The 21,582-nt window shown below is 38.4% G+C and overlaps 1 protein-coding gene across 1 annotated transcript in view; it reads left to right on the top strand.

The window, feature by feature from the left end:
• Positions 1–21,582, top strand: part of FRAS1 (Fraser extracellular matrix complex subunit 1) — a 516,919-nt gene that overhangs the window by 338,165 nt on the left and 157,172 nt on the right. The window contains exon 30 of the mRNA XM_012557480.1: positions 14,190–14,343. Within this exon, the coding sequence (XP_012412934.1) occupies positions 14,190–14,343 (154 nt within the window). The remainder of the gene's footprint in view (positions 1–14,189; positions 14,344–21,582) is intronic.

Raw genomic sequence — 21,582 nt, 5'->3', positions numbered from 1 at the left:
TACTCCTTTCCACCCCAGATTTCTCATGTCCATTCAACCAGCTCCTGACCCTCTCTGCCTTCTCATCTCACCTCTGGACAGGAGCTGCCCATTTAGTCTCGTGTATCTACTTGAGCTAAGAAGCACACTCTTCACGAGTATCATTTTATGTCCCATAGTCCAGTCTAATCTTTGTCTGAAGAGTTGGCCTCAGGAATGGTTTTAGTTTAGTGCTAACAGAAAGTCCGGGACCCATGTCTTCCAGGGTCCCTCCAGTCTCAGTCAAACCATTAAGTCTGGTCTTTTTACCACAGTTTGAGCTCTGCACCTCACTTTTCTCCGTTCCATCAGGGACTCTCTGTTGTGTTCCCTGTCAGGAAGGTCATTGGTGGTAGCCAGGCACCCGCTAGTTCTTCTGGTCTCAGGCTGATGAAGTCTCTGGTTTATGTGGACCTTTCTGTCTCTTGGGCTAATAATTCTTTTGTGTCTTTGGTGTTCGTCATTCTCCTTTGCTCCAGGTGGGTTGGGACAAATTGATGCATCTTAGATGGCCACTCACTAGCTTTTAAGACCCCAGATGACATTCACCGAAGTAGGATGCAGAACATTTTCTTAATAAACTTTGTTATGCCATTCGACCTAGATGTCCCCTAAAACCATGGACCCCAAATCCCCACCCTTGCTACTGTGTCCCTCGAAGTGTTTGGCTGTATTCAGGAAACTTCTTAGCTTTTGATTTAGTCCAGTTGTGCTGACTTCCTCTGTAGTGTATGTTGTCCTTCCCTTCCCCTAAGATAATTCTTGTCTACTATCTAGTTAGTTAATACCCCTCTCCCTCCCAACCCCCCTTGTAACCATCAAAGAATGTTTTCTTCTGTGTTTAAACCTTTCCTTGAGTTTTTATAATAGTGGTCTTATACAATATTTGTCCTTTTGCAGCTGACTAAATTCACTCAGCATAATGCCTTCCAGATTCCTCCATGTTATATTTCATGGATTCATCATTGTCTGTATCGTTGCATAGTATTCCTCAATGGCAACTCTTTTTTGCTGTTGTTGTTTCATGTAGGTATTTACTGTATCATGTAGGTATTTACTATGATTCCCAAATAGTAAGTTTATGTTGTTCCTCCCCCTCCCCGTCCCATCCTTCTATCCCCTACAGTGCTGTGCTTGCCTGTCTATTAGGTGACTGTAACTGGCTTCTAAACCCATGAATTAGAAGTATGAAACCAGTGACCAGAGCCTCAGCACCCATCAGGATGGGCTAATAATAAATTTGATGTTGTAATAATAATAATATTTTATAAATATATACTATTTTTCCTTTTAGGAATTTAAAGTACTTTTCCTTATAGCTATTCTACTGATCTTCACAGTATTTTGAAGAACAGGGTTAGAATAGAGGCTATGTGATCTTATTTCTTCTAAAGGAAATTGTATGAGTGGAAGTTTTTTGTTTGTTTTGTTTTTAACATTTGAGCACTAATGCTTGATGTGAATTATCCCACTTGATCTTCACAATCATTCTATGATATTTGTGCTGCTATTATCTCCAATTTACCAAAAGAGGAAACTGAAGCACAGAGAGATTTAAAAATGTTCATTTTCATAAAAGTATTTAGGGCTGGGGTTGTAATTTGAACTAAAGTGTATCTAGCTCCCCACACTTAATCATGAGACTCTTTTCACTCTAGCTCATATTTTTCAATGTTTTGGTCATATGTATTTTTACACTTGCAATGGACAGAATGGAGATAGAGTAATTTAGTGATTTGCTCAATGTCCTGTCCAAGCATACTGGGCCCCAAGCCTCCTGGAAGCTTCCCTTTGGACTCATCACAGCTTGTTAACAATCGTAAGTTTACTGGGGTCCAAGAAGACAAAATTGCCTCAGTTGTTATGGCTTCCAGTGGATGTGTGGTCAGACATGATTAATTTTATTCTAATAACCGTTTTTTAAGATGGGGCATACAAGTCCGTACCCTGAGATTATCTGTGGATTAAATTTAGAGTGAAGTTGATTACTGGCTAATGTATAGCTGGTGGCTTAAATGGAATGGCCAACGGGTTTCAATCTAATTCCTAGTGAATGAATATACAAATTAATCCTGATATCGTTCAGTGGAAAACTCAACCTGGCAAGATAGGAAGAGAGGGAGGGAGCGATGAAGGGAGGAAGGGATAGAAAAAGGAAGCTTTGTGAGAGCAGGGACTATGTCAGTCCTGTTCTTCTGAGCTGGGTACATATAGGAGTTCAGTAGATTTTTTTGGATGGATGCATGCATGCATGCAGTAGGCTGAGTGAGGCTGGTGCTCCTATTTCTGTCTTCAGATAGACCTCTTGCATCACCTCAGGGTGCCTCTTCAGGACTACGTGAAGGAGCTGTCAATTCTACCCTTGCTTTTCAAGTTGTTCTGCATCCATTTCCACCAAATCTGTGTTTTTATCCTTAGTCTGGCAGTGAAAAACTTGACTGCCGCCCTCCAGGCTTATATTGAGCCACTCAGGAGAAAATAGAACCAGGACTGTTGTTGAAACATGTTATACTGCGGGGAGGAGGAAAAAGAAATCAAAAAGATTAAAAAGTAATAAAGAATGCTTTGCTAAACAAGCTTTCATTAATTGGGTGGATTACTAAATGCAAGCCTGCTAGAGATATGATTCTAAAGCAATTCAGCATTTAATAAGGGCTGAGATGTGGGCAGGGAAAAGTCATTTTTATTTATTTATTTATTTTTTGGTGGGCTTCTCTCTATTGTTGAGCTTTTGAGGAATTACTTTCTTTTTCATTAATTAAGGTGCCGCTGGAAAGCATGCCTTTTTTGCCACTTTGGCAATAAATCTGATGATCTTTTTGACCTCGTTTGTTCTTGTTTGAGAAGTTGCTTTCTGCAACCGAGTCATGCTTTAATGTTAAAAGCTCCCAAATGCCCTGCTATGAACTGGATGGGAAATTCCATTGCTGAGAGTCCTCTCTAGCTGTTTGACCTCGGTAAGGCAGCTAAAAGCCCTGTTGTATTTTTCTCAATTTCATAAAAGTCTACTCTCATTAGTTGTCTTATAGGGACACAGTTAGTTTGATAATAATGATGTTAAGAGAATTACAGGCATCAACCAAATAAACAAACAAAAACTCTTTGCTGTCAAGTCGATCCCAACTCACAGTGACTCTCTAGGACAGAGTAGAACTGCCCCATAGGGTTTCCAAGGAGCAGTTAGCAGCCAAGCTCTTAACCATTGCACCATCAGGGCTCCTAGGTATCAACAGCATAAAAACTATTTATTTTTCTGAATAAGAGTCTGTCTGCCTTATTTTTTTTTTTTTTTCCCCCACATATCATGAATTCACCTTCTTTGGCTGGCTTAAAAACCAAAAAAACCAAACCCATCACTGTCAAGTTGATTCCGACTCAGCGACCCTATAGGACAGAGTAGAACTTCCCCATAGAGTTTCCAGGGAGCACCTGGTAGAATCAAACTGCCAACCTTTTGGTTAGCCGCAGAATTTTTAACCACTGTGCCACCAGGGTTTCCTTGGTTGGGTTAGCTGGTTCAATTTTGCACCTTGTAAGGTGCACTGCTTAGAGTATACACTCAGAAAATGTTTGTTGATTAAATATATATGTATATATTTAATAAATAACTATATATATATGAAAAACAGTGGAAATCTATATGGAGAGAAGCTTCTATGTTACTGACCCACAGGGGCAAGCTTCTGAGGCTCATATTACCACCATAGCTGATAAACACAAGAACAGTCCAATTATCTTTCCCACTTTCTTCGTCTTGGTAAATAGCATCTGAATTCCACTTTATATCTGCCACACACACACACACACCATGATTCTTCCTTAAATTCCAGAATGTCCTACACAATTAAATTTAAAAAGCTATGACATGAATGAGCCCTTGAAAAGTAAGGTATATTTTTGTAAAATAAGTAAAAATGTTAGGGTTACTGTTCTATCCAACTATCGTCTTTTTCTATTTAATGAAGTTTTTAAAAATATTTTATCATGGGTATTTTGGCATGGAGTGGGGAGTCACCATCATTTCAGCTAAAATTTTATCACTTATGGCCAAACCTTTAATTTGGGGGGAAGTTTCCATTTTGTTTGTTAGATTTTCCCTCCAATGAATGTGACGTTGGGCCCTTTATTCTGACTTACAAAATAAATACTTTTACTTTAACAAACTTTATTACCAGTATTTTTATGTACCTACAAATTGCTTTAAAAGGGTGTTTGGTAAAGTAGAGAGTTAGGGAAAAGGAGGGAAACCTTCCATGAGATGGATTGAAGTGGTAGCTACAACAATGGGCTCAAACATACCAGGATTGTGAGGTACAAGACCAGGCAATATTTTGTTCTGTTATAGGTAAGGTTTCCATGAGTCAGTTCAACAGCAACTAACAACATCTCCTGTGAAGTGAATTAGAAGAACTATTTAATTTAAAACACTGTTTTAATCATGCCTCCAGTTTCACTTGTTGCGATTTCATTGACTGCTAATGTGGGTGGTACTCTAGCGAAATACATAGAACATCTCTGGGCTGGACATTATTCAGCAGTTATTATGGTTAAATTCCTGAGCTTATTAGGAGTATAAGCACTATAGTGCAGCCTCATCTACCTCCAGAAACAAATTACAAGAAGATAAAGAAATTCCAAAATGTTAGAACCTTGGGAAAAATAGGTTAAAATTTGTTTGGCAACTATTTCAGAACACAGAAAGAAAAGAATACTCCCTGAATCATTCTATGAATCCACATAACCCTGATACCAAAGCCAGGTAAAGAAAACACAAAAAAAGAACATTATAGACCAATATCTTTCATGAATATAGATGCAAAAATTCTCAACAAATTTCTAGACAATAGAATTCAGCATCATATCAGAGAAATAATATACCACAACCAAGTGGGATTCATACCAGGTATACAAGGATGGTTCAGCATTAGAAAATCAATCAATGTAATCCACCACATAAATAGAACTCAAGAAAGAATCACATGATCGTCTCAATTGATGTAGAAAAGGCATTTGATAAAGTCCAACACCCATTCCTGATAAAAACTCTCAATAAAATAGGAATAGAAGGGAAATTCATCAACATAATAAAAGGCATCTATACAAAACCAACAGCCAACATCATTCTTAACAGACAGAGGGTGAAAGCATTCCCCCTGAGAATGGGAACAAGACAAGGATGCCCTTTATCATCACTCCTATTTAACGTTGTATGGTGAAAGGATACAACCCTGACGCACAGCTTTCCTGACTTTAAACCAGGCAGTATCCCCTTATTCTGTTCGAACAACTGGCTCTTGATCTGTGTACAGATTCCTCAAGAGCACGATTAAGTGTTCTGGAATTCCTTTTCTCCACAATGTTATCCATAATTTGTTATGATCCACACAGTCGAATGCCTTAGCATAGTCAATAAAGCACAGGTAATCATCTTTCTGGTATTCTCTGCATTCAGCCAGGATCCGTCTGACATCAGCAATGATATCTCTGGTTGCATGTCCTCTTCTGAAGCTGGCTTGAATTTCTGGCAGTTGCCTGTTGATGTACTGCTGCAGCCGCTTTTGAATGATCGTCAGCAAAATTTTACTTGAGTGTGGTATTAATGATATTGTTCAATAATTTCTGCATTTGGTTGGATCACCTTTCTTGGGAATAGGCATAAATATGGATCTCCTCCAGTCAGTTGACCAGGTAACTGTCTTCCAAACCTCTTGGCACAGAGGAGTGAGCGCTACCAGCGCTGCATCCATTTGTTGAAACATCTTAATTGGTATTCCGTCAATTCCCAGAGTCTTGTTTTTTGCTAATGCCTTCAGTGCAGCTTGGACTTCTTCCTTGAGTAACATCGGTTCCTGATCATATGTTACCTCCTGAAGTGGTTGAACGTTGACCAATTCTCTTTGGTATAGTGACTTTGTGTATTCCTTCCATCTTCTTTTGATGCTTCCTGTGTCATTTAATATTTTCCCTGTAGAATCCTTCAGTATTGCAACTCGAGGCTTGAATTTTTCTTCAGTTCTTTCAGCTTGAGAAACGCTGAGCGTGTTCTTGCCTTTTGGTTTTCTATCTCCAGGTCTTTGCACATGTCATCATAATACTATTATTTTACCATACCTAATTCAGTCTGTATGCTGAGCAAATAATCCAAGAAGCTGGACTATATGAAGAGGAACCTGGCATCAGGATTGGAGGAAGACTCATTAACAACCTGTGTTATGCGGATGACACAACCTTGCTTCCTGAAAGTGAAGAGGACTTGAAGCACTTACTGATGAAGATCAAAGACCACAACCTTCAGTATAGATTACACCTCAACATAAAGAAAACAAAAATCCTCACAACTGGACCCGTAAACAACATCATGATAAACGGAGAAAAGATTGAGGTTGTCAAGGATTTCATTTTGCTTGAATCCACAATCAACACCCATGGAAGCAGCAGTCAAGAAATCAAATGTGTATTACTTTGGGCAAATCTGCTGCAAAAGACCTCTTTAAAGTGTTAGAAAGCAAAGATGGCACTTTGAGGACTAGGGTACACCTGACCCAAGCCATGGTATTTTCATTCGTCTCATGTGCATGCAAAAGCTGGACAATGAATAAGGAAGACAAAAGAAAAAATGATTTATTCGAATTATGGTGTTGGTAAAGAATATTGAATATACCATGGACTGCCAGAAGAATGAACAAATCTGTCTTGGAAGAAGTACAACCATAATGCTCCTTAGAAGCAAGGTTGGAGAGACTATGTCCCACATACTTTGGACATGTTATCAGGAGGGATCAATCCCTGGAAAAGGACATCATGCTTGGTAAAGTAGAGGGTCAGCGAAAAAGAGGAAGCCCCTCAACAAGCTGGATTGACACAGTGGCTACAACAATGGGCTTAAGCACAGAAACAATTGTGAGAATGGTGCAGGACCGGGCAGTGTTTCATTCTGTTGTGCGTAGGGTCACTATGAGTCGGAACCGACTGGACGGTACCTAACTACAACAACAATGTTTAACGTTGTTCTGGAAGTCCTAGCTAGTGCAATCAGGCATGAAAAAGAAATAGAGGGCATGCAATTTGTAAAGGAAGAAGTAAAACTATCCCTATTCGCAGATTATATAATCATATACCTAGAGAACCCCAAAGATTCCACAAGAAAACCACCGTAACTAATGGAAAGATTCAGCAGAGTAGCAGGATACAAGATCAACATACAAAAATCAGTGGGATTCCTGTACACCAACAAAGAGAACTATAAAAAGGCAATCAGGAAAACAGTATCATTTATAATAGCCCCTAAAAAAATAAAACACTTAGGAATAAATCTAACCAAGGGCATAGAAGTCCTATACAAATAAAAATACAAAACACTATTTCAAGAAACCAAATGAGACCTACAAAAATGGAAAAACGTACCATGCTCATGAATAAGAAGACTCAACATTGTGAAAATGTCAATTCTACCCAAAACAATCTACAGACAGAATGCAATCCTGGTCCAAATACCAACAGCATTCTTTAACTAGATGGAAAAATGATCACCAACTTTATATGGAAAAGGAGGAGGCCCCAGATAAGTAAAGAATTATTGAAGAAAAAGAACAAAGCAGGAGGCCTCACACTACTTGATTTAAGAACCTACTATACAGCCACAGTATTCAAAACAGCCTAGTACTGGTACAATGACATACACATAGACCAATGGAACAGAATCGAGAACCCAGACGTAAATCTATCCACATATGGTCAGCTGATAATTTGACAAAGGACCAAACTTCATTACATGGGGGAAGAAACAGTCTTTTTAACAAATGATGCTGAGAAAACTGTATATCCATCTGTAAGCAAATGAAACAGGACCCATACCTCACACCATATACAAAAACTAACTCAAAATGGATGAAAGACCTAAATATAGAACTTAAAATGATAAAGATCATGGAAGAGAAAATAAAGAATGCTAAGGGCCCTGTTACATGGCATAAATACAATACAAACCATAACTAACAATGCGCAAACACCAGAAGATAAACTAGATAACTGGGAGCTCCTAAAAATTAAACACTTATGCTCATCAAAATACTTCACCAAAAGAGTCAAAAGACAACCTACAGACTGGGAAAAAAATTTTGGCTACAACGTATCCAACAAGGGTCTTATCTCTAAAATCTATAGACTACTTCAACACTTCAACAACAAAAAGACAAATAATCCCATCAAAAATGGGCAAAGGATATGAACAGACACTTCACCAAAGAAGACATTTGGGCAGCTAACAGACACATGAGGAAATGCTTGTGATCATTTGCTGTTAGAGAAATGCAAATCAAAACTACAGTCAGATACCATCTCACTCTGACATTACTAGTGCTAAAAAAAAACCAGAAAATACGAAATGTTGGAGAGGTTTCAGGGAGATTGGAACTCTTAAGCATCGCTGGTGGGACTGCAAAATGGTACAACCACTATGGAAAACGATATGGTGCCTTCTTAAAAACTAGAAGTAGAAATACCATAGATCCAGAAATCCTACTACTAGGAATATATCCTAGAAAAATAAGAGCTGTCACACAAACAGACATGTGCACACCAAGTTCACTGCAGCATTATTCACAATAGCAAAAAGATGGAAACACCCTAAGTGCCCATCAACAGATGAATGGATAAGCAAATTATGATACATACACACAATGGAATACTATGCAACAGTGACGAACAATGCCAAATCCGAGAAACATCACACAACATGGATGAATCTGGAGGGCATTATGGTGAGTGAAATAAGTCAATCACAAAAGAACAAAGATTGCATGAGAACACTATTATAAAAACCCAAGAAAAGGTTTACAGAGAGAAAAAAACAATCTTTGATGATTACACAGGAATGGAGGGGGGAAGGGGAAATCACTAACTAGATAGTAGACAAGTGTTAACTCTGGTGAAGGGTAAGATAACACACAATGTAGGGGAAGCCAGCACAGTTTGACCAAGGCAAAGACACAGAAGCTTCCTAGACACATCTAAACACCTTGAGGGACCGAGTTGTGGGGCTGAGGGCCTAGGGAACATGGTCTTGGGAAGCATCTAGGCCACTTGGCATAGCATAGTTCATAAAGAAGATGTTCTACATCCTACTTTGGTGAGTAGCGTCTGGGGTCTTAAAAGCTTGCAAGTGGCCCTCTAAGATAATTTATTGATCCTGTCACGTTTGGAGCAAAGGAGAATGAAGAAAACCAAAGATACAAGGAAAATATTAGTCCAGAGGACTAATGGAACACATGAACCACAGCCTCTGCCAGTCTGAGCCCAGAAGAAGTAGATGGTGCCTGGCTGGTATCACCAACTACTCTGACAGGGATCACAATAGAGGGTCCTGGACAGAGCAGAAGAAAAATGTAAAACCAAATTCAAATTCATATACACACGTACACAAAAGACCAGACTTACTGGTCTGACAGAGACTGGAGGAACCCCCAAAACTATGGCCCCAGGACACCCTGCTAACTCAGAACTGAAGCCACTCCCAAAGTCCATGTTTCATCCAAAGAGTAAACCAAAAAACCAAACTCATTGCTGTTGAGTCGATTCCAACTTATAGCGACCCCGTAGGACAAAGTAGAACTGCTGCAAGGATTCAGACTGTCAGCCTTTTGGTTAGCAGCCAAGCTCTAACCACTGTTCCACCATTAGATAGGCCTATACAACAGTGACACATATGAGGAATGTGCGTCTTAATTCAAGCAAGTATATGAGACCAAATGGACAACACCTGCCCAAAAGCAAAGATGAGAGACAAGGCAGGAAGAGATAGGAAAACTGAACGAATGGACTTGGGGAACCGGGGGTGGAGAGACAATGGATGAGAGTACTGACACAACGTGGGGATTGCAACAAGTGTCTCACAATTTGCATATAAATTCTTGAACAAGAAACTGATTTGCTCTGTAAGCATATATATATATATACATATATATATATATATATAAAAATACGAATCACATAACATTTTTTTTTGTTTGTTTAGCTTTCTGTACCACTTAGCTGTAGAAAAGACGGCTGATATCCTTCTACCAATCTATTCTTGAATCTTCCCAGTCCCCTAAGGAAACAATAGAACATCCATCTTCATCATAATAAGTAGATAAATTATATACTTATTTTCCTTGAATAGTACGTGTTGTCTCTTTCTTTTTAAATACTGTAAAGAAATAGTTAAGATACCACCCCCCTCAGTTGCCATTGAGTCCATTCTGATTTCGGGCAGCACCATGTTTTTCAGAGTAGAGCTGTGCTCCATAGGGTTTTCTTTCTTTCTTTTTTTTTTTTTTTTGTATTTACATCATTCATTTTTGTTTGTTTTTTTGTTTGTTGTGTTTTAAGTGAAAGTTTACTTTTCAAGTTAGTCTTTTATATAAAAATTTGTACATACATTGTTATGTGACCCTAATTGCTCTCCCTATACTGTGACAGCACACTCCTCCTTTCCACTTCTGATTCCCCATGTCCATTCAACCAGCTCCTAACCCTCTCTGTGTTCACATCTCACCTCCAGAGTCAGAAGCTGCCCATTTAGTCTCATGTATCTGCTTGAGCTAAGAAGCACGCTCTTTGCAAGTATCATTTTATGTCCCATAGTCCAGTCCAACTGAACAGTTGGCCTCAGAAATTGTTTTAGTTCTGGGCTGATAGAAAATGTGGGGGCCATGCTTTCTGGGGTTCCTCCAGTCTCAATCAGACCAGTAAGTCTGGTCTTTTTACTAGAATTTGAGTTCTGCACCCCACCTTTCTCCTGCTCCATCAGAGACTCTGTGTTGTGTTCCCTATCAGGGCGGTCATTGGTGGTAGCCGGGCACCATCTAGTTCTTCTGGTCTCAGGCTGATGAAGTCTCTGGTTTATGTGGCCCTTTCTGTCTCTTGGGCTAATACTTTCCTTGTGTCTTTGGTGTTCTTCATTCTCTTTTACTCCAGGTGGTTGGGACTAATTGATGCATCTTAGATGGCTGCTTGTAAGCTTTTAAGACCCCAGATGCCACTCAGTAAAGTAGGATGCAGAACATTTTCTTAATAAGCTTTGTTATGCCAGTTGACCTAGATGTCCCCTGAAACCATGGTCCCCAGACCCCCACCCCTTCTATTCTGTCCCTTGACATGTTTGATTGTATTCAGGAAACTTCTTAGCTTTGGTTTAATCCTGTTGTGCTGACTTCCCCTGTAGTGTGTGCTGTCCTCCGTAGGGTTTTCAATGGCTAATTATTTAGAGTGACAGGCCTTTCTTTCAAGGTGCCTTTGGATGGACTCGAACCTCCAACCTTTTGCTTAGCAGCCAAGCATGTTAATAAGCATTTACACCACTCAGGAATTCCAAATGAAGAAACAGGCGTATATAGTATTCTGTTATAAATGTAAATATTCTAAAAGGCTCACCTGTGGGCTTTCAGGGTTGCCACTCAAGAACCATCATGATTTCTACCCTGGGCCAAACTTCTCACACTTAAGTTGCCTCCACATCATCTGGGGATTTTGTTCAAATGCAGATTCTGATTCAAAAGCTCTGGGGTGGGGCCTGAAATTTTGAACTTCTGATTTCTAGATGCTGCTGGTCCTCGAACATTTTGAGTAACAAGGAGTACTGTCTCCTAAAAAGTTACACTCAAACAAGAATTGCGGAGAATTTTATTGATAAAGTGTAGTCAAGATGGAGAAGCAGTGGGAAAGTCATGTGGGGCCCTGCATTCAGGTTAAAGTACTTACGTGCTTGGAATAGGAAAACCCACTTTTCCTCTTCAGTTCAGTAACATGGTTGTTGGTATATGACTGATTTCCATAACCATAATTGAAGTTGACTAGGCTCCTGCTATTAGAAAGGTCTCTAGCAACTAAGAAACCTGGACCCAAGTCTATCATGTTATATAAAACTGCTGGAGGGGTTAATAGAGCCTTCTTTTCCCCCAGAATTCTGGGAGATAATATGCAAAGTTTCTGACACAGTTTTGATGCTTTTGTAAATAATGTGCTATACCAATTGAGATAGGAGAAAATTCTTTGGGATTTTGCTGCTCAGCACCAATTAGTATTGAAAGTGTCTTTACCACTGTTATCTCAGGCACTATTTGATTTTGTTTCCTGGTGTATATGGTGAAAATAGCCATGATTGCCTCCTGGGAGGGGCAAATTCCCAAGTGCTGAGTAACTGCAGAGGAATCTTCGTTGTCTTCTGTTCTGAATTTTCTCCTCCTGGGAGTACCGCTTGCTCTGTTCTTTTTATTGATGTATTTGAAAGTAATAACAATCAGGGCTTTGAACCAATTTAAACTGGTTCATCATGGCTGATGTAGCAAAATTAAAACAGACCCAAATTTTTAAAATTTGGGTGAACCAGAATGGGAAAAATTACGGGTTGAAGCCATGTTATAGGAGACTTGGAAGAGCCTTTTCAGGAATCTAATGCAGGAGATTGGATTACTGGCAAGACTGTGGACAGTGACACACATTTAAAGCAGTGCAATCAGCCACCATCTTTGAGAGGGGCACCGCTGTTTCCAGCTCTGCCAGTCAAAAGATTTGGTTGTTATGCAACGCGAATGCTGCCCTTGTTTTCTAACAGGGAAATTAAGTTTCTAGCAGAGCTTCGACTATAATTTTTGCCATTCTGGTTATCGTTCCAGTTCACTCACATTTTAAAAATTCAAGTCTGTTCCAGTTTCACTTTGTTGGCCGTGACCGAACCGGGAGGAACCAGTTCGAAGCCCTGATAATAGTAATTTAGAAACGTGTCCCTCCTGAAATGTCTTCTTTTTAAAAATCAGATTTATTGATTTTTAAAATATAGAAACAAACTGAAAACTGAATATTGGCAGCCTTACTAATCTTATTCTGCAGAAAATGTTAATTATGAGGCTTTGGAAGAGGGTGTGCACCTCACAAATCAGGAATGGCAGTGCTTTTTAATGACATTAGCTTGAGCAGTTAAAATAGTTGCCTTCTCAGGAGTGCTAAATAGGTGATTTCTTCCAGCCAGCTACTCCCAACTGTTATTTCTAAAGCTTCACTTTCAATTATCTCCCAAGGCCTGTCAACTCTGCCTCTGTAGTGTCTGGAATTGGCTTTAACTCTCCATTCCTACTGCAATTACCCTCTCATAGGCCCTCTTCTTCTCTCACCCAAGCCATTACAAGAACTTGTTAAATGGTTTCTACAGCTCCATATTCATCTCAGCTCTCAGTGGAGTCTGTCTTTCTGAAACCCAGACTCCATCATCCCATTCCCTTCCGTGAAGACTCATGTTGACTTTACAGTCAGTGCCTATAAGATAAATGGAAACTTTTAGCCTAGCTTCAACTTCCTAGTAGCCTCTTTTAAGAGACTGTCACTTTTTACCACCACCCACTCCAAGTTCCCTAGGCTCTACTTGCCCCATATACTTGGACATTTTATTAAACACACCTTGCATTGTCTAATGTCTTTATCTTTGCTTATGCTAAGCCCTCTGCCTGGAGTCTTTTGTTCCCCTTGTCTACCTAGAAATCTCCCATTATTTTCATTTAAGAATAGGATTAAATGAAAGCCTTCTTCAGCCTTCCTTCCCCCAAAGAGGAACCCTCTATTTTCCTCTGCACTCCCAGAGCACCTTGCTCAAGCTTCTAATAGGGTATTACTTGTTATGCACCCTAATTATTTATATGGCTGACTTTACCACTAGACTATAAGTTCTGAAGCTGAGGTCTTATTTCAAGCATTCTTATGCATCCCAGGCCTTTAGCAAAAGAGGTGCCGTATAATAGGTACTTAATGAATATTTCTTGAATGTGGGTGGATAGGGAAGATGGAAGGACAGGTAGATGGACAAATAAAAGAAAGAAATGGGGAGATTTAGTCTTCCTGAATGAAATAAATTATTTGCTTATGATAAAGTAAAAGAAATAACAAGGTGTATATTTACATGTACACACTTATGTATATATATATGCATGCATATTTGTACATCTATACAGGTATATGCATATCTCCACATGATACACACATAGTCACACGTATACACACATGTAGTGTGATTCTAAAGCTGTGAATCTCTCCTACTTATTAGATGACTTTTAGCAACAATTGGAGCTGATAACTTAAATTTTTAAGGGCTGGTATTTTCTCATTTTGCTTGAACCTAATTCTGCACTCTTTCCTTATTCTAGACTGATGGAGGTCTTCGACTTGTGGCTAATTCAATGGTGTGGGTTCCAGAAGGGGGGATGCTGCAGATTACCAACAGAATCTTACAGGCCGAAGCTCCAGGTGTCAGTGCCTCAGAAATCATCTACAAAATTATGCAAGACCACCCCCAGTTTGGTAACTCTTTTTCCACTTGGCGTGATTTCATCATTCAATTTAGCTGCCTTGGACTATTACAGCTTTTGTATGATGCCACACAGCAGGGTGGTGTTTCCAATGAACTTAACTTTCCAATACCTCACGTGCCTTCCTTACAAACAGGATAATCATAATAACTATTGCATTGTACACATATAAAAAACCATTTAATTTAAATTCCAAAACTGTTTACAGAGAAGAAAATTGAGGGAAGGTAGCTTGCTAAAAGTCACCCGGCTAGTATATGTCAGTTTAATTCTGAAGCTCAGGCTTTTAAACTCTACCTTATATCCCTCCCAGAACAACACAAGACTTCTTCTTGATGAGACTATTGTTTTAAAACGTTATATAAAAACATTTTTCAAGATCTTCATTGTTGCTTTCACTTTCAGCAAGATAATGGAGTAAGGTAACCTGAATTTTTTTTTTATCATCACCACCTAAAATCACTGGAGAAACTATACTAAAAATTATAAAGTGTTCATAGCTGACCTCCCAGGAATAGAAGGAAATCTCCAGGTGCTGGAACAAAGCAGGAACAGACTGAAAGCCAGTATGTGCATGAACTGATGGCATAGCTTCCCTGAGAGGGGCTGTGTGTGTCTTATGGGGGTGGGACTTAACGCCTATGAAGAGAGGAGATAGGGAGTTAGAACTAAGATTCTGCATAAAGCCAGGACTCTGGAAGACATACTTTCAATTAGAGGGGCAGCGTAGAGTAGAAAGAGCTGACTGGAATAGATTGATGATAAGGAAACCCACCTATCTTTGCCTGGGTTCAGAGCAGAGGAAAAAGTCTTTGCTAAGAATTCAGAACTTCAGGTCTGTTTCTCTTTCAGACGTAGGGTTGAAATTACACTATGTGAATGATCTGAGAGTCCCAAAGCTGAGACACTAATAAGTAAATTAATCTCAGGGATACTTCTTGGGTTCCTGGCAGAAACTAATAGAAACCTCTCTAAAAGGTCTGACCTCAGCCAGCCCACACAGGATTCTCAGATAAAGCCTCACTGAAGATTAGCTCAGAATTTAAAATTACAGAACACATGAAGAACGATTACCATAACCAAACAAACAGCAAGATTAAAACCCCAAGCATTTCAAGTAAAGGAACAACCTTATAGAAACTGAAATGAGCATATTTAAAATGATTGAAGACATAAAAGAAATTGAAACTATAGGAAAGAACAAAATGCTATAAAAAGTAAAAGAACAAGTAGATTTTTAAAAAGAACTAAATAGGTAACCTAAAAATGAAGATTATAGTCATCAAAAGTAAAAATTCACTTGACAGGTTAAATATCAGAAGTATAATAATTTTTTTTTTCCTCTATCAGATTTTTAAAATTAAATATTTTCTGTAGTGAGGAAAACATAACTTTTGTACAATATAAAAATAATTCCATGTCTGATAACCATGAAGACATTGAAAAGTATAATCTAGTTGAAAATTTGGTATTATTATTATAAAACAGCCAGTCTAGCTGTATGGTATAATTTATGAAAGCTGAATAACGTTCAGTAAGGCAAATGTTCCCCCTTGGGTCATAGATTTCTTTGAGAGGTTAGGCTAGATAATTTTTATAACTTTTAATTTTGAATGTACTGAAAAATTACAAAAACAGTACAAGGGTTTCCTAAATACCCTTTAATCCAACTTTCCCTGATGTTAACATCTTACATAACCATAGAGCAATTATTGAAACCAGGAAATTAATGTTGATACAGTAATACTGTTAATCAATCCACAGACCTAACTTAAATTTTGCCAGTTTTCCCAATAATGCACCTTTTCTGATCCAATCCAAGATCACACATTGCATTTAACTGTCAGGTATCCTTTGTTTTCTCCAATACGTGACAGTTCCTCTGTCTTTGTATCACTGTGACGCTTTTGAAGAGTACTGGTCAGATATTTGTAGAACATCCCCTCAACTTGGATTTGCCTGATGATTTCTCATAATTAGATCAAGGTTATACTCTTTTGGCAAGAACACACAGAAGTGGTATTGTGTCTTTACTCAGTGTATCATACCCAGATGTACATAATGTCACTGTGTCTTAATACTGGTAATATTAACTTTGGTTAAAGTGGTGACTGCCAGATTTCTCCACTGTAAAGTTACTATTTTTTCCATTTGCAATTAAAAAAAAATCCTCTTTTTCATCATACTTTCATCCACTGATTTTAAGCTAGATAATTTTTAAGTTCTTAGCTCTAAAAACTGTGACTCTTTTGATGTATGAAATTCTCTACCTTTATCTTGCTAATTAAAAGCCACAAAATTAAGCACCAGAATTTCCTAGAGACTGCCCAATATTCCATTATGTGTTAAACATAACAATCCTAATTTAAATGATTTTTAAGCACATGTAAGTCTCCCATTTCAGCTTGATAAATGCCATGTAGGCTTGATTGTGACCCGTTCCTGCTATAACTCTCTTAATTAACTTCTTCCTATGAACATAATCCTCTTTCTATGTGTCCAGAGCTCCCTGTTAGTAATAATCAAATCACATTACCCTCAGGAACCATTCAAGAGTGAAAAAGGTGGTGGGAACTAGAAGCCCAGTTGCCACAAATCTACTTACATCCATCTATCCCAATGATGAGAATTTGTGGAGACTACCTCATTGTCACTCCAGCTACTACTATATATTCTCTTGCCTCTTTAGAATGTTCAATTTGGGCTTTAGGCTTTGTGTGAAGAACTGACCTTGGAACAGAATCAAATGTAAATTGCTTGTATAGTATGTACACAAAGGACCCAAATTCAACCACTTACAGACTCACCACTGTTTTAAAATGTAAGTTTAGACAAGTTGATTGATTCTTGTACCCTTAACTACTTCATAGGTTTGATAGTAAATTTAATGAGATGGTTTTAATGGAATCATATCATGGGTATCATTTACGGGAGAATCTGACTCAATCCAACACACTGCCAACTCTTAATTATTTAGCATAGTGTAAAAGATTTAATACAGATTATATCAATCCCAAAATAATTCATGGAGATTCAAATGTGATTCCAATTCTTAATAAAACCAAAACTCATGGCGACCTCGTGTTACAGAGCAGAACTACACAGTTTTCTTGGCTGTAATGTTTATGGAAGCAGATTGCAAGGCCTTTCTTTGACAGCACTGCTGGGTGGGTTCAAACTACCAACCTTTAGGTTAGTAGCTGAGTACAAACCATTTGTACCACCCAAGGACCTCCAATTCTTAGTATCTATTATATTTTTCTTTCAAAATTCTTAAGATATAGACTTAGTTATAAAGGAAATCCCAAATAGAGATGGTTTTCTATTTTTTAAACCTAGATTTTCATATATTTAAAGTGTCATCTTCTTGAATTGGTCATATTATGGTAAAAGCAGAGGTAAGATACTACACAAAAACTTAGCCCTTACCTCTCTAGGGTGAACCCCAGAAAATACTACTATTTCTCCCTGTCTACTCGAGGTGTCACAAAGGCATGTTATATTCAAAATGTCCAATACTGAACTCTTCTTTACCTTCTCACCAAACTGCCCATCCCTCTTTCTTATGTCCATCAGTGATATTTCTTCTCTACCACTCACCCAATCTAATAGGTGATTCTTCTTGATTCTTACCTCTTGCTCATCCTCCACAGCTACATTTGTCAAGTTTGGTTGCTTTCACTTCCTCAGTGACTCTTGTATGTGTTCATTTTTTTCTCAACCTTACTTCCATTGCCTTAGTTCAGGTCCCCATCTCTCATGTGGATTTTGCAGAAGTTTCATAATTGGTCAAACTCTCTACATAAATGTTAGCTACTATTACAATTTTGATAAAATAAAATCCAGCCTCTTTAACAGGACTTTCAAGCCTTATCCATCACCCCCACCAGTTGCAGTAAAGTAATTCCAACTCAGGGCAACCTCATCTGTGCCAGAGTAGAAATGTTCTCCATAGGGTTCGCAACAGCTGATTTTTCAGATGTGGATCGCCAGGCCTTTCCTTCAAGCTGCCTCTGGGTACACATAAACTGACAACTTTTTGGTTAGCAGCCAAACTAGTTAACCATTTGCACCACCCAGGGACTCCTCAAGCCTTATAAAACAACAACAACAACAAAATAGTTGCTGCCAATTCAATGCTGACTCATGGCAACCCTGTGTTTTAGAGTAGAACTGCCCCATAGGGTTTTCTTGGCTGTGATCTTTACAGAGGAGATCACTGGGCCTTTCTTTCAATGGTGCCTGTATGGGTTCGAGCTGCCAACCTAGACTTTAGGTAAGTAGTCTAGCACAGACTGTGTGCACCACCCAGGGACCTCTTCAAGCCTTATAGACTCTATATTCTGATCACATTCGTTCTGTATTCTAAGTTGATTCATGCTATTTACCTACTTAAAATCTCTTAGTGGCTCCCAGTTGCTTATGGGTGGGGAAGAGATAGTTCCATCTCCTTGTATGGCATATAAGACCTTTCACAGTCTGGCTCCAACTTACTTTTCCAGTATTGTTTCCAAATAGCCTGTCCACCCATTTCCCTTTCCCAGCTGATGTATTACTTCTTGTTGGTCCATTAGATTGTAAGAGTCTGCTCTTCAGGAGTACGAACTGTGTCTTGCCAGTCTTTGAATCCCCTACCCCTGAAGAACCTAGCATAGTAATGAGCACCTAGTAGGTACACAATGACTATTTGTTGAGTTGAAATTAATGGAATGATCCAGTATCTTATGATTCTGTTAATCTGCAAAGCATAGCAGTGATTTTTTCTTTTTATCTGAAAAATAGGTTTATCTTATTAGGCCTTATTAGGAAAACTCTGCTTAGTTTTTCTGTTATAAAGCAGAATAACTAGGTAGTAGGCATTTGAATATTTTCTGTCCTTATACTCTCTGGATTTTCATTGTGAATATCTCAGAATATTTTTCGACTGTATGCACATTCATAAACAGTCCATGTCCTGGAAAAACCATGTTTAACAGCATCTTATGAACAGAAGTTAAACCAGGGAGAGATGGGTAGTGGAATTTGTGACTTAGGTTCAAATCAGAGATAATGTAAGAGAAAACTAGGATGAGTTGATTTAACACATGACTGTATAAAGGGAGTACTGATGTTTTCTCTTCAGTGTTTCATTACTATCTAGGATCTTATGCTCATTTTAGACTCAAATTTAGTATATATAAATATTAGAATGAGTATTTACTTTGAGTAAGAAAACAAATTTATCTAGGATAAACAAAATGAGCTATCAATTATCTAATATGTCCCTCTACAGAACATTTAAAAAATACAGTCACACACACACACACACACACACACTCACACTCACACTCACACACACTTCCTTCCTCTCACTGTGTGAGTGAGAGGGAGGCTGCTTTCAGATTTATTTTTAGATACATTTTCATGAGAACATAGCTTCTGTTTTCAGCAGTTCATCCATTCTTCTGCTTGATGTTCACTTGAAGGCATATTCTCCTTGAGAAATTTTAATTGTTTCTTTAACACCTTCTGTATATGCGATCTCACTTTAAGAAGATAGTAGCTTCAGGTGAAGAATAAGCATTAGAAACAGATTGTTGCTGTTTAGATTTAGATTTTCTTGTTTCAATTCTAATGAAGTTTAAAGTATGAAGCAGGAAAAAATATGAGCAGTAAATTAGCAGGGTAAATATTGATTTCTACCCATCACTAGTAATGATGAGTAACAGAGCTTCATGACCAAGAATATGAGCATCAGAGCCGAATCCCAGCTCTTCCACTTACTATTTGTGGCAAGGTATTGAACTTCTCTGAGCCTAAAGAACTTTGTAAAGTGGAGATGATAATAGTATCATTCAAAAGGATTAAAAAACATAACAGTATGGATAACCAACATTTTTACTAAGCCCCTATGAGGTAAGTGCTATTATTCTCATTTATAAATGAGCCTGTAGGGCTTAAGTGAGCTCTGGTGTCACAATGGTAAAAGTACTCAGCTATTAACCGAAAGGTCAGTGATTCAAACCCACTAGCCGCTCCGAGGGAGAAAAATTTGGCAGTCTACTTTTTGTAAAGCTTACAGCCTTGGAAACCCTATGCGTCAATTCTACTCTGTCCTATAGGGTCACTATGAGTTGGAAATGAGTCAATAGCAATGGATTTTTGGATTTAGGGCTTGAGTAAACTCACACAGCTGCAAGTGGTAGAGCTGGGTTTGAACCACCACATAAAGTACTTAGAACAGTGCCTGCCATATGCATTCAAGTGTTAGCTGTTATTTTCGTTGTATAGAATTCTCCCAAGAATAACTTTTTCTGAATATTTTTGTAATATTCCACTGTGTTTACACCAAAAACTTCCTGACTGGACAACATTTTCTGTTACATAGAAAGTTGTAGGAAGAAATGAATCCATTCAGTGCCCAGTATTTGAGTATTTGTTTACAGTGTTCACTACTGTTTGGATCTTCTTATATACTTCTAATAGATACAAGTCAGTAACTTCGTACACTGAGTTACCCTTGAATGACTTTTAGCTCTTTTAGCTGTGAAATTGGGAGTTCTGTGTCTAAAGGTCGATTCAATGATATCTACTGAATTCTGTGTTAAAACTTTCTCCTCACCTTGAAGCAGTGGCTTCACTAGGGTTGGTGTCACCCAGTGCAGTAACTCATAGTGTCACCCCCCACAACAGACCTTCTCCCATACCAGACCATACAGAATCCTTAGTAATATTTTTTGCACCAATGTTACTCACAATTCGTAACTCCCATGTATATCTCCTTTTTTCCCTTTAGTTACTACTTCATTCTCAAAGAAGTTATTGGTATAGGTTTACAAATACTAATTACCACAATATTGCAGCTAAAACACCAGAAAATTTGACAAAATCAGCAACTGTAAAAACACCTGGCAGCAATGAAAACAACAGCATGTACTAGTAGCACGTGCAGATGAAATCACATGATTCGAAGCATCGTTGTAATTGGGTAATAATGACAGCTCTGACTGGAGGGTATTAGAAGATTAAAAAAGTAAATTAGCATAGAGTTTTAGCCTTGTAGGTGTATTGATACATGTAAGCTGGGCTTACAAAAAATGTTTTTGTTGTAACTAACTACAAGGATATTTTTATAAGAAATAATAAATTTCTGCTGAAACACTTCACAAAAAATTTTATAGACAGTCATTTTGGTGTCACCCCCCTCTGACAGTGTCACCCAGTGTGGTCCACACCCCCGGAACCCCCCAAT

This window comes from Trichechus manatus, unplaced genomic scaffold (assembly GCF_000243295.1).
Source record: "Trichechus manatus latirostris isolate Lorelei unplaced genomic scaffold, TriManLat1.0 scaffold00105, whole genome shotgun sequence".
Classification (NCBI taxonomy): Eukaryota; Metazoa; Chordata; class Mammalia; order Sirenia; family Trichechidae; genus Trichechus; species Trichechus manatus.
Note: the sequence above shows the minus strand (reverse complement) of the source record. Positions and strands in the feature narration are given on the sequence as shown.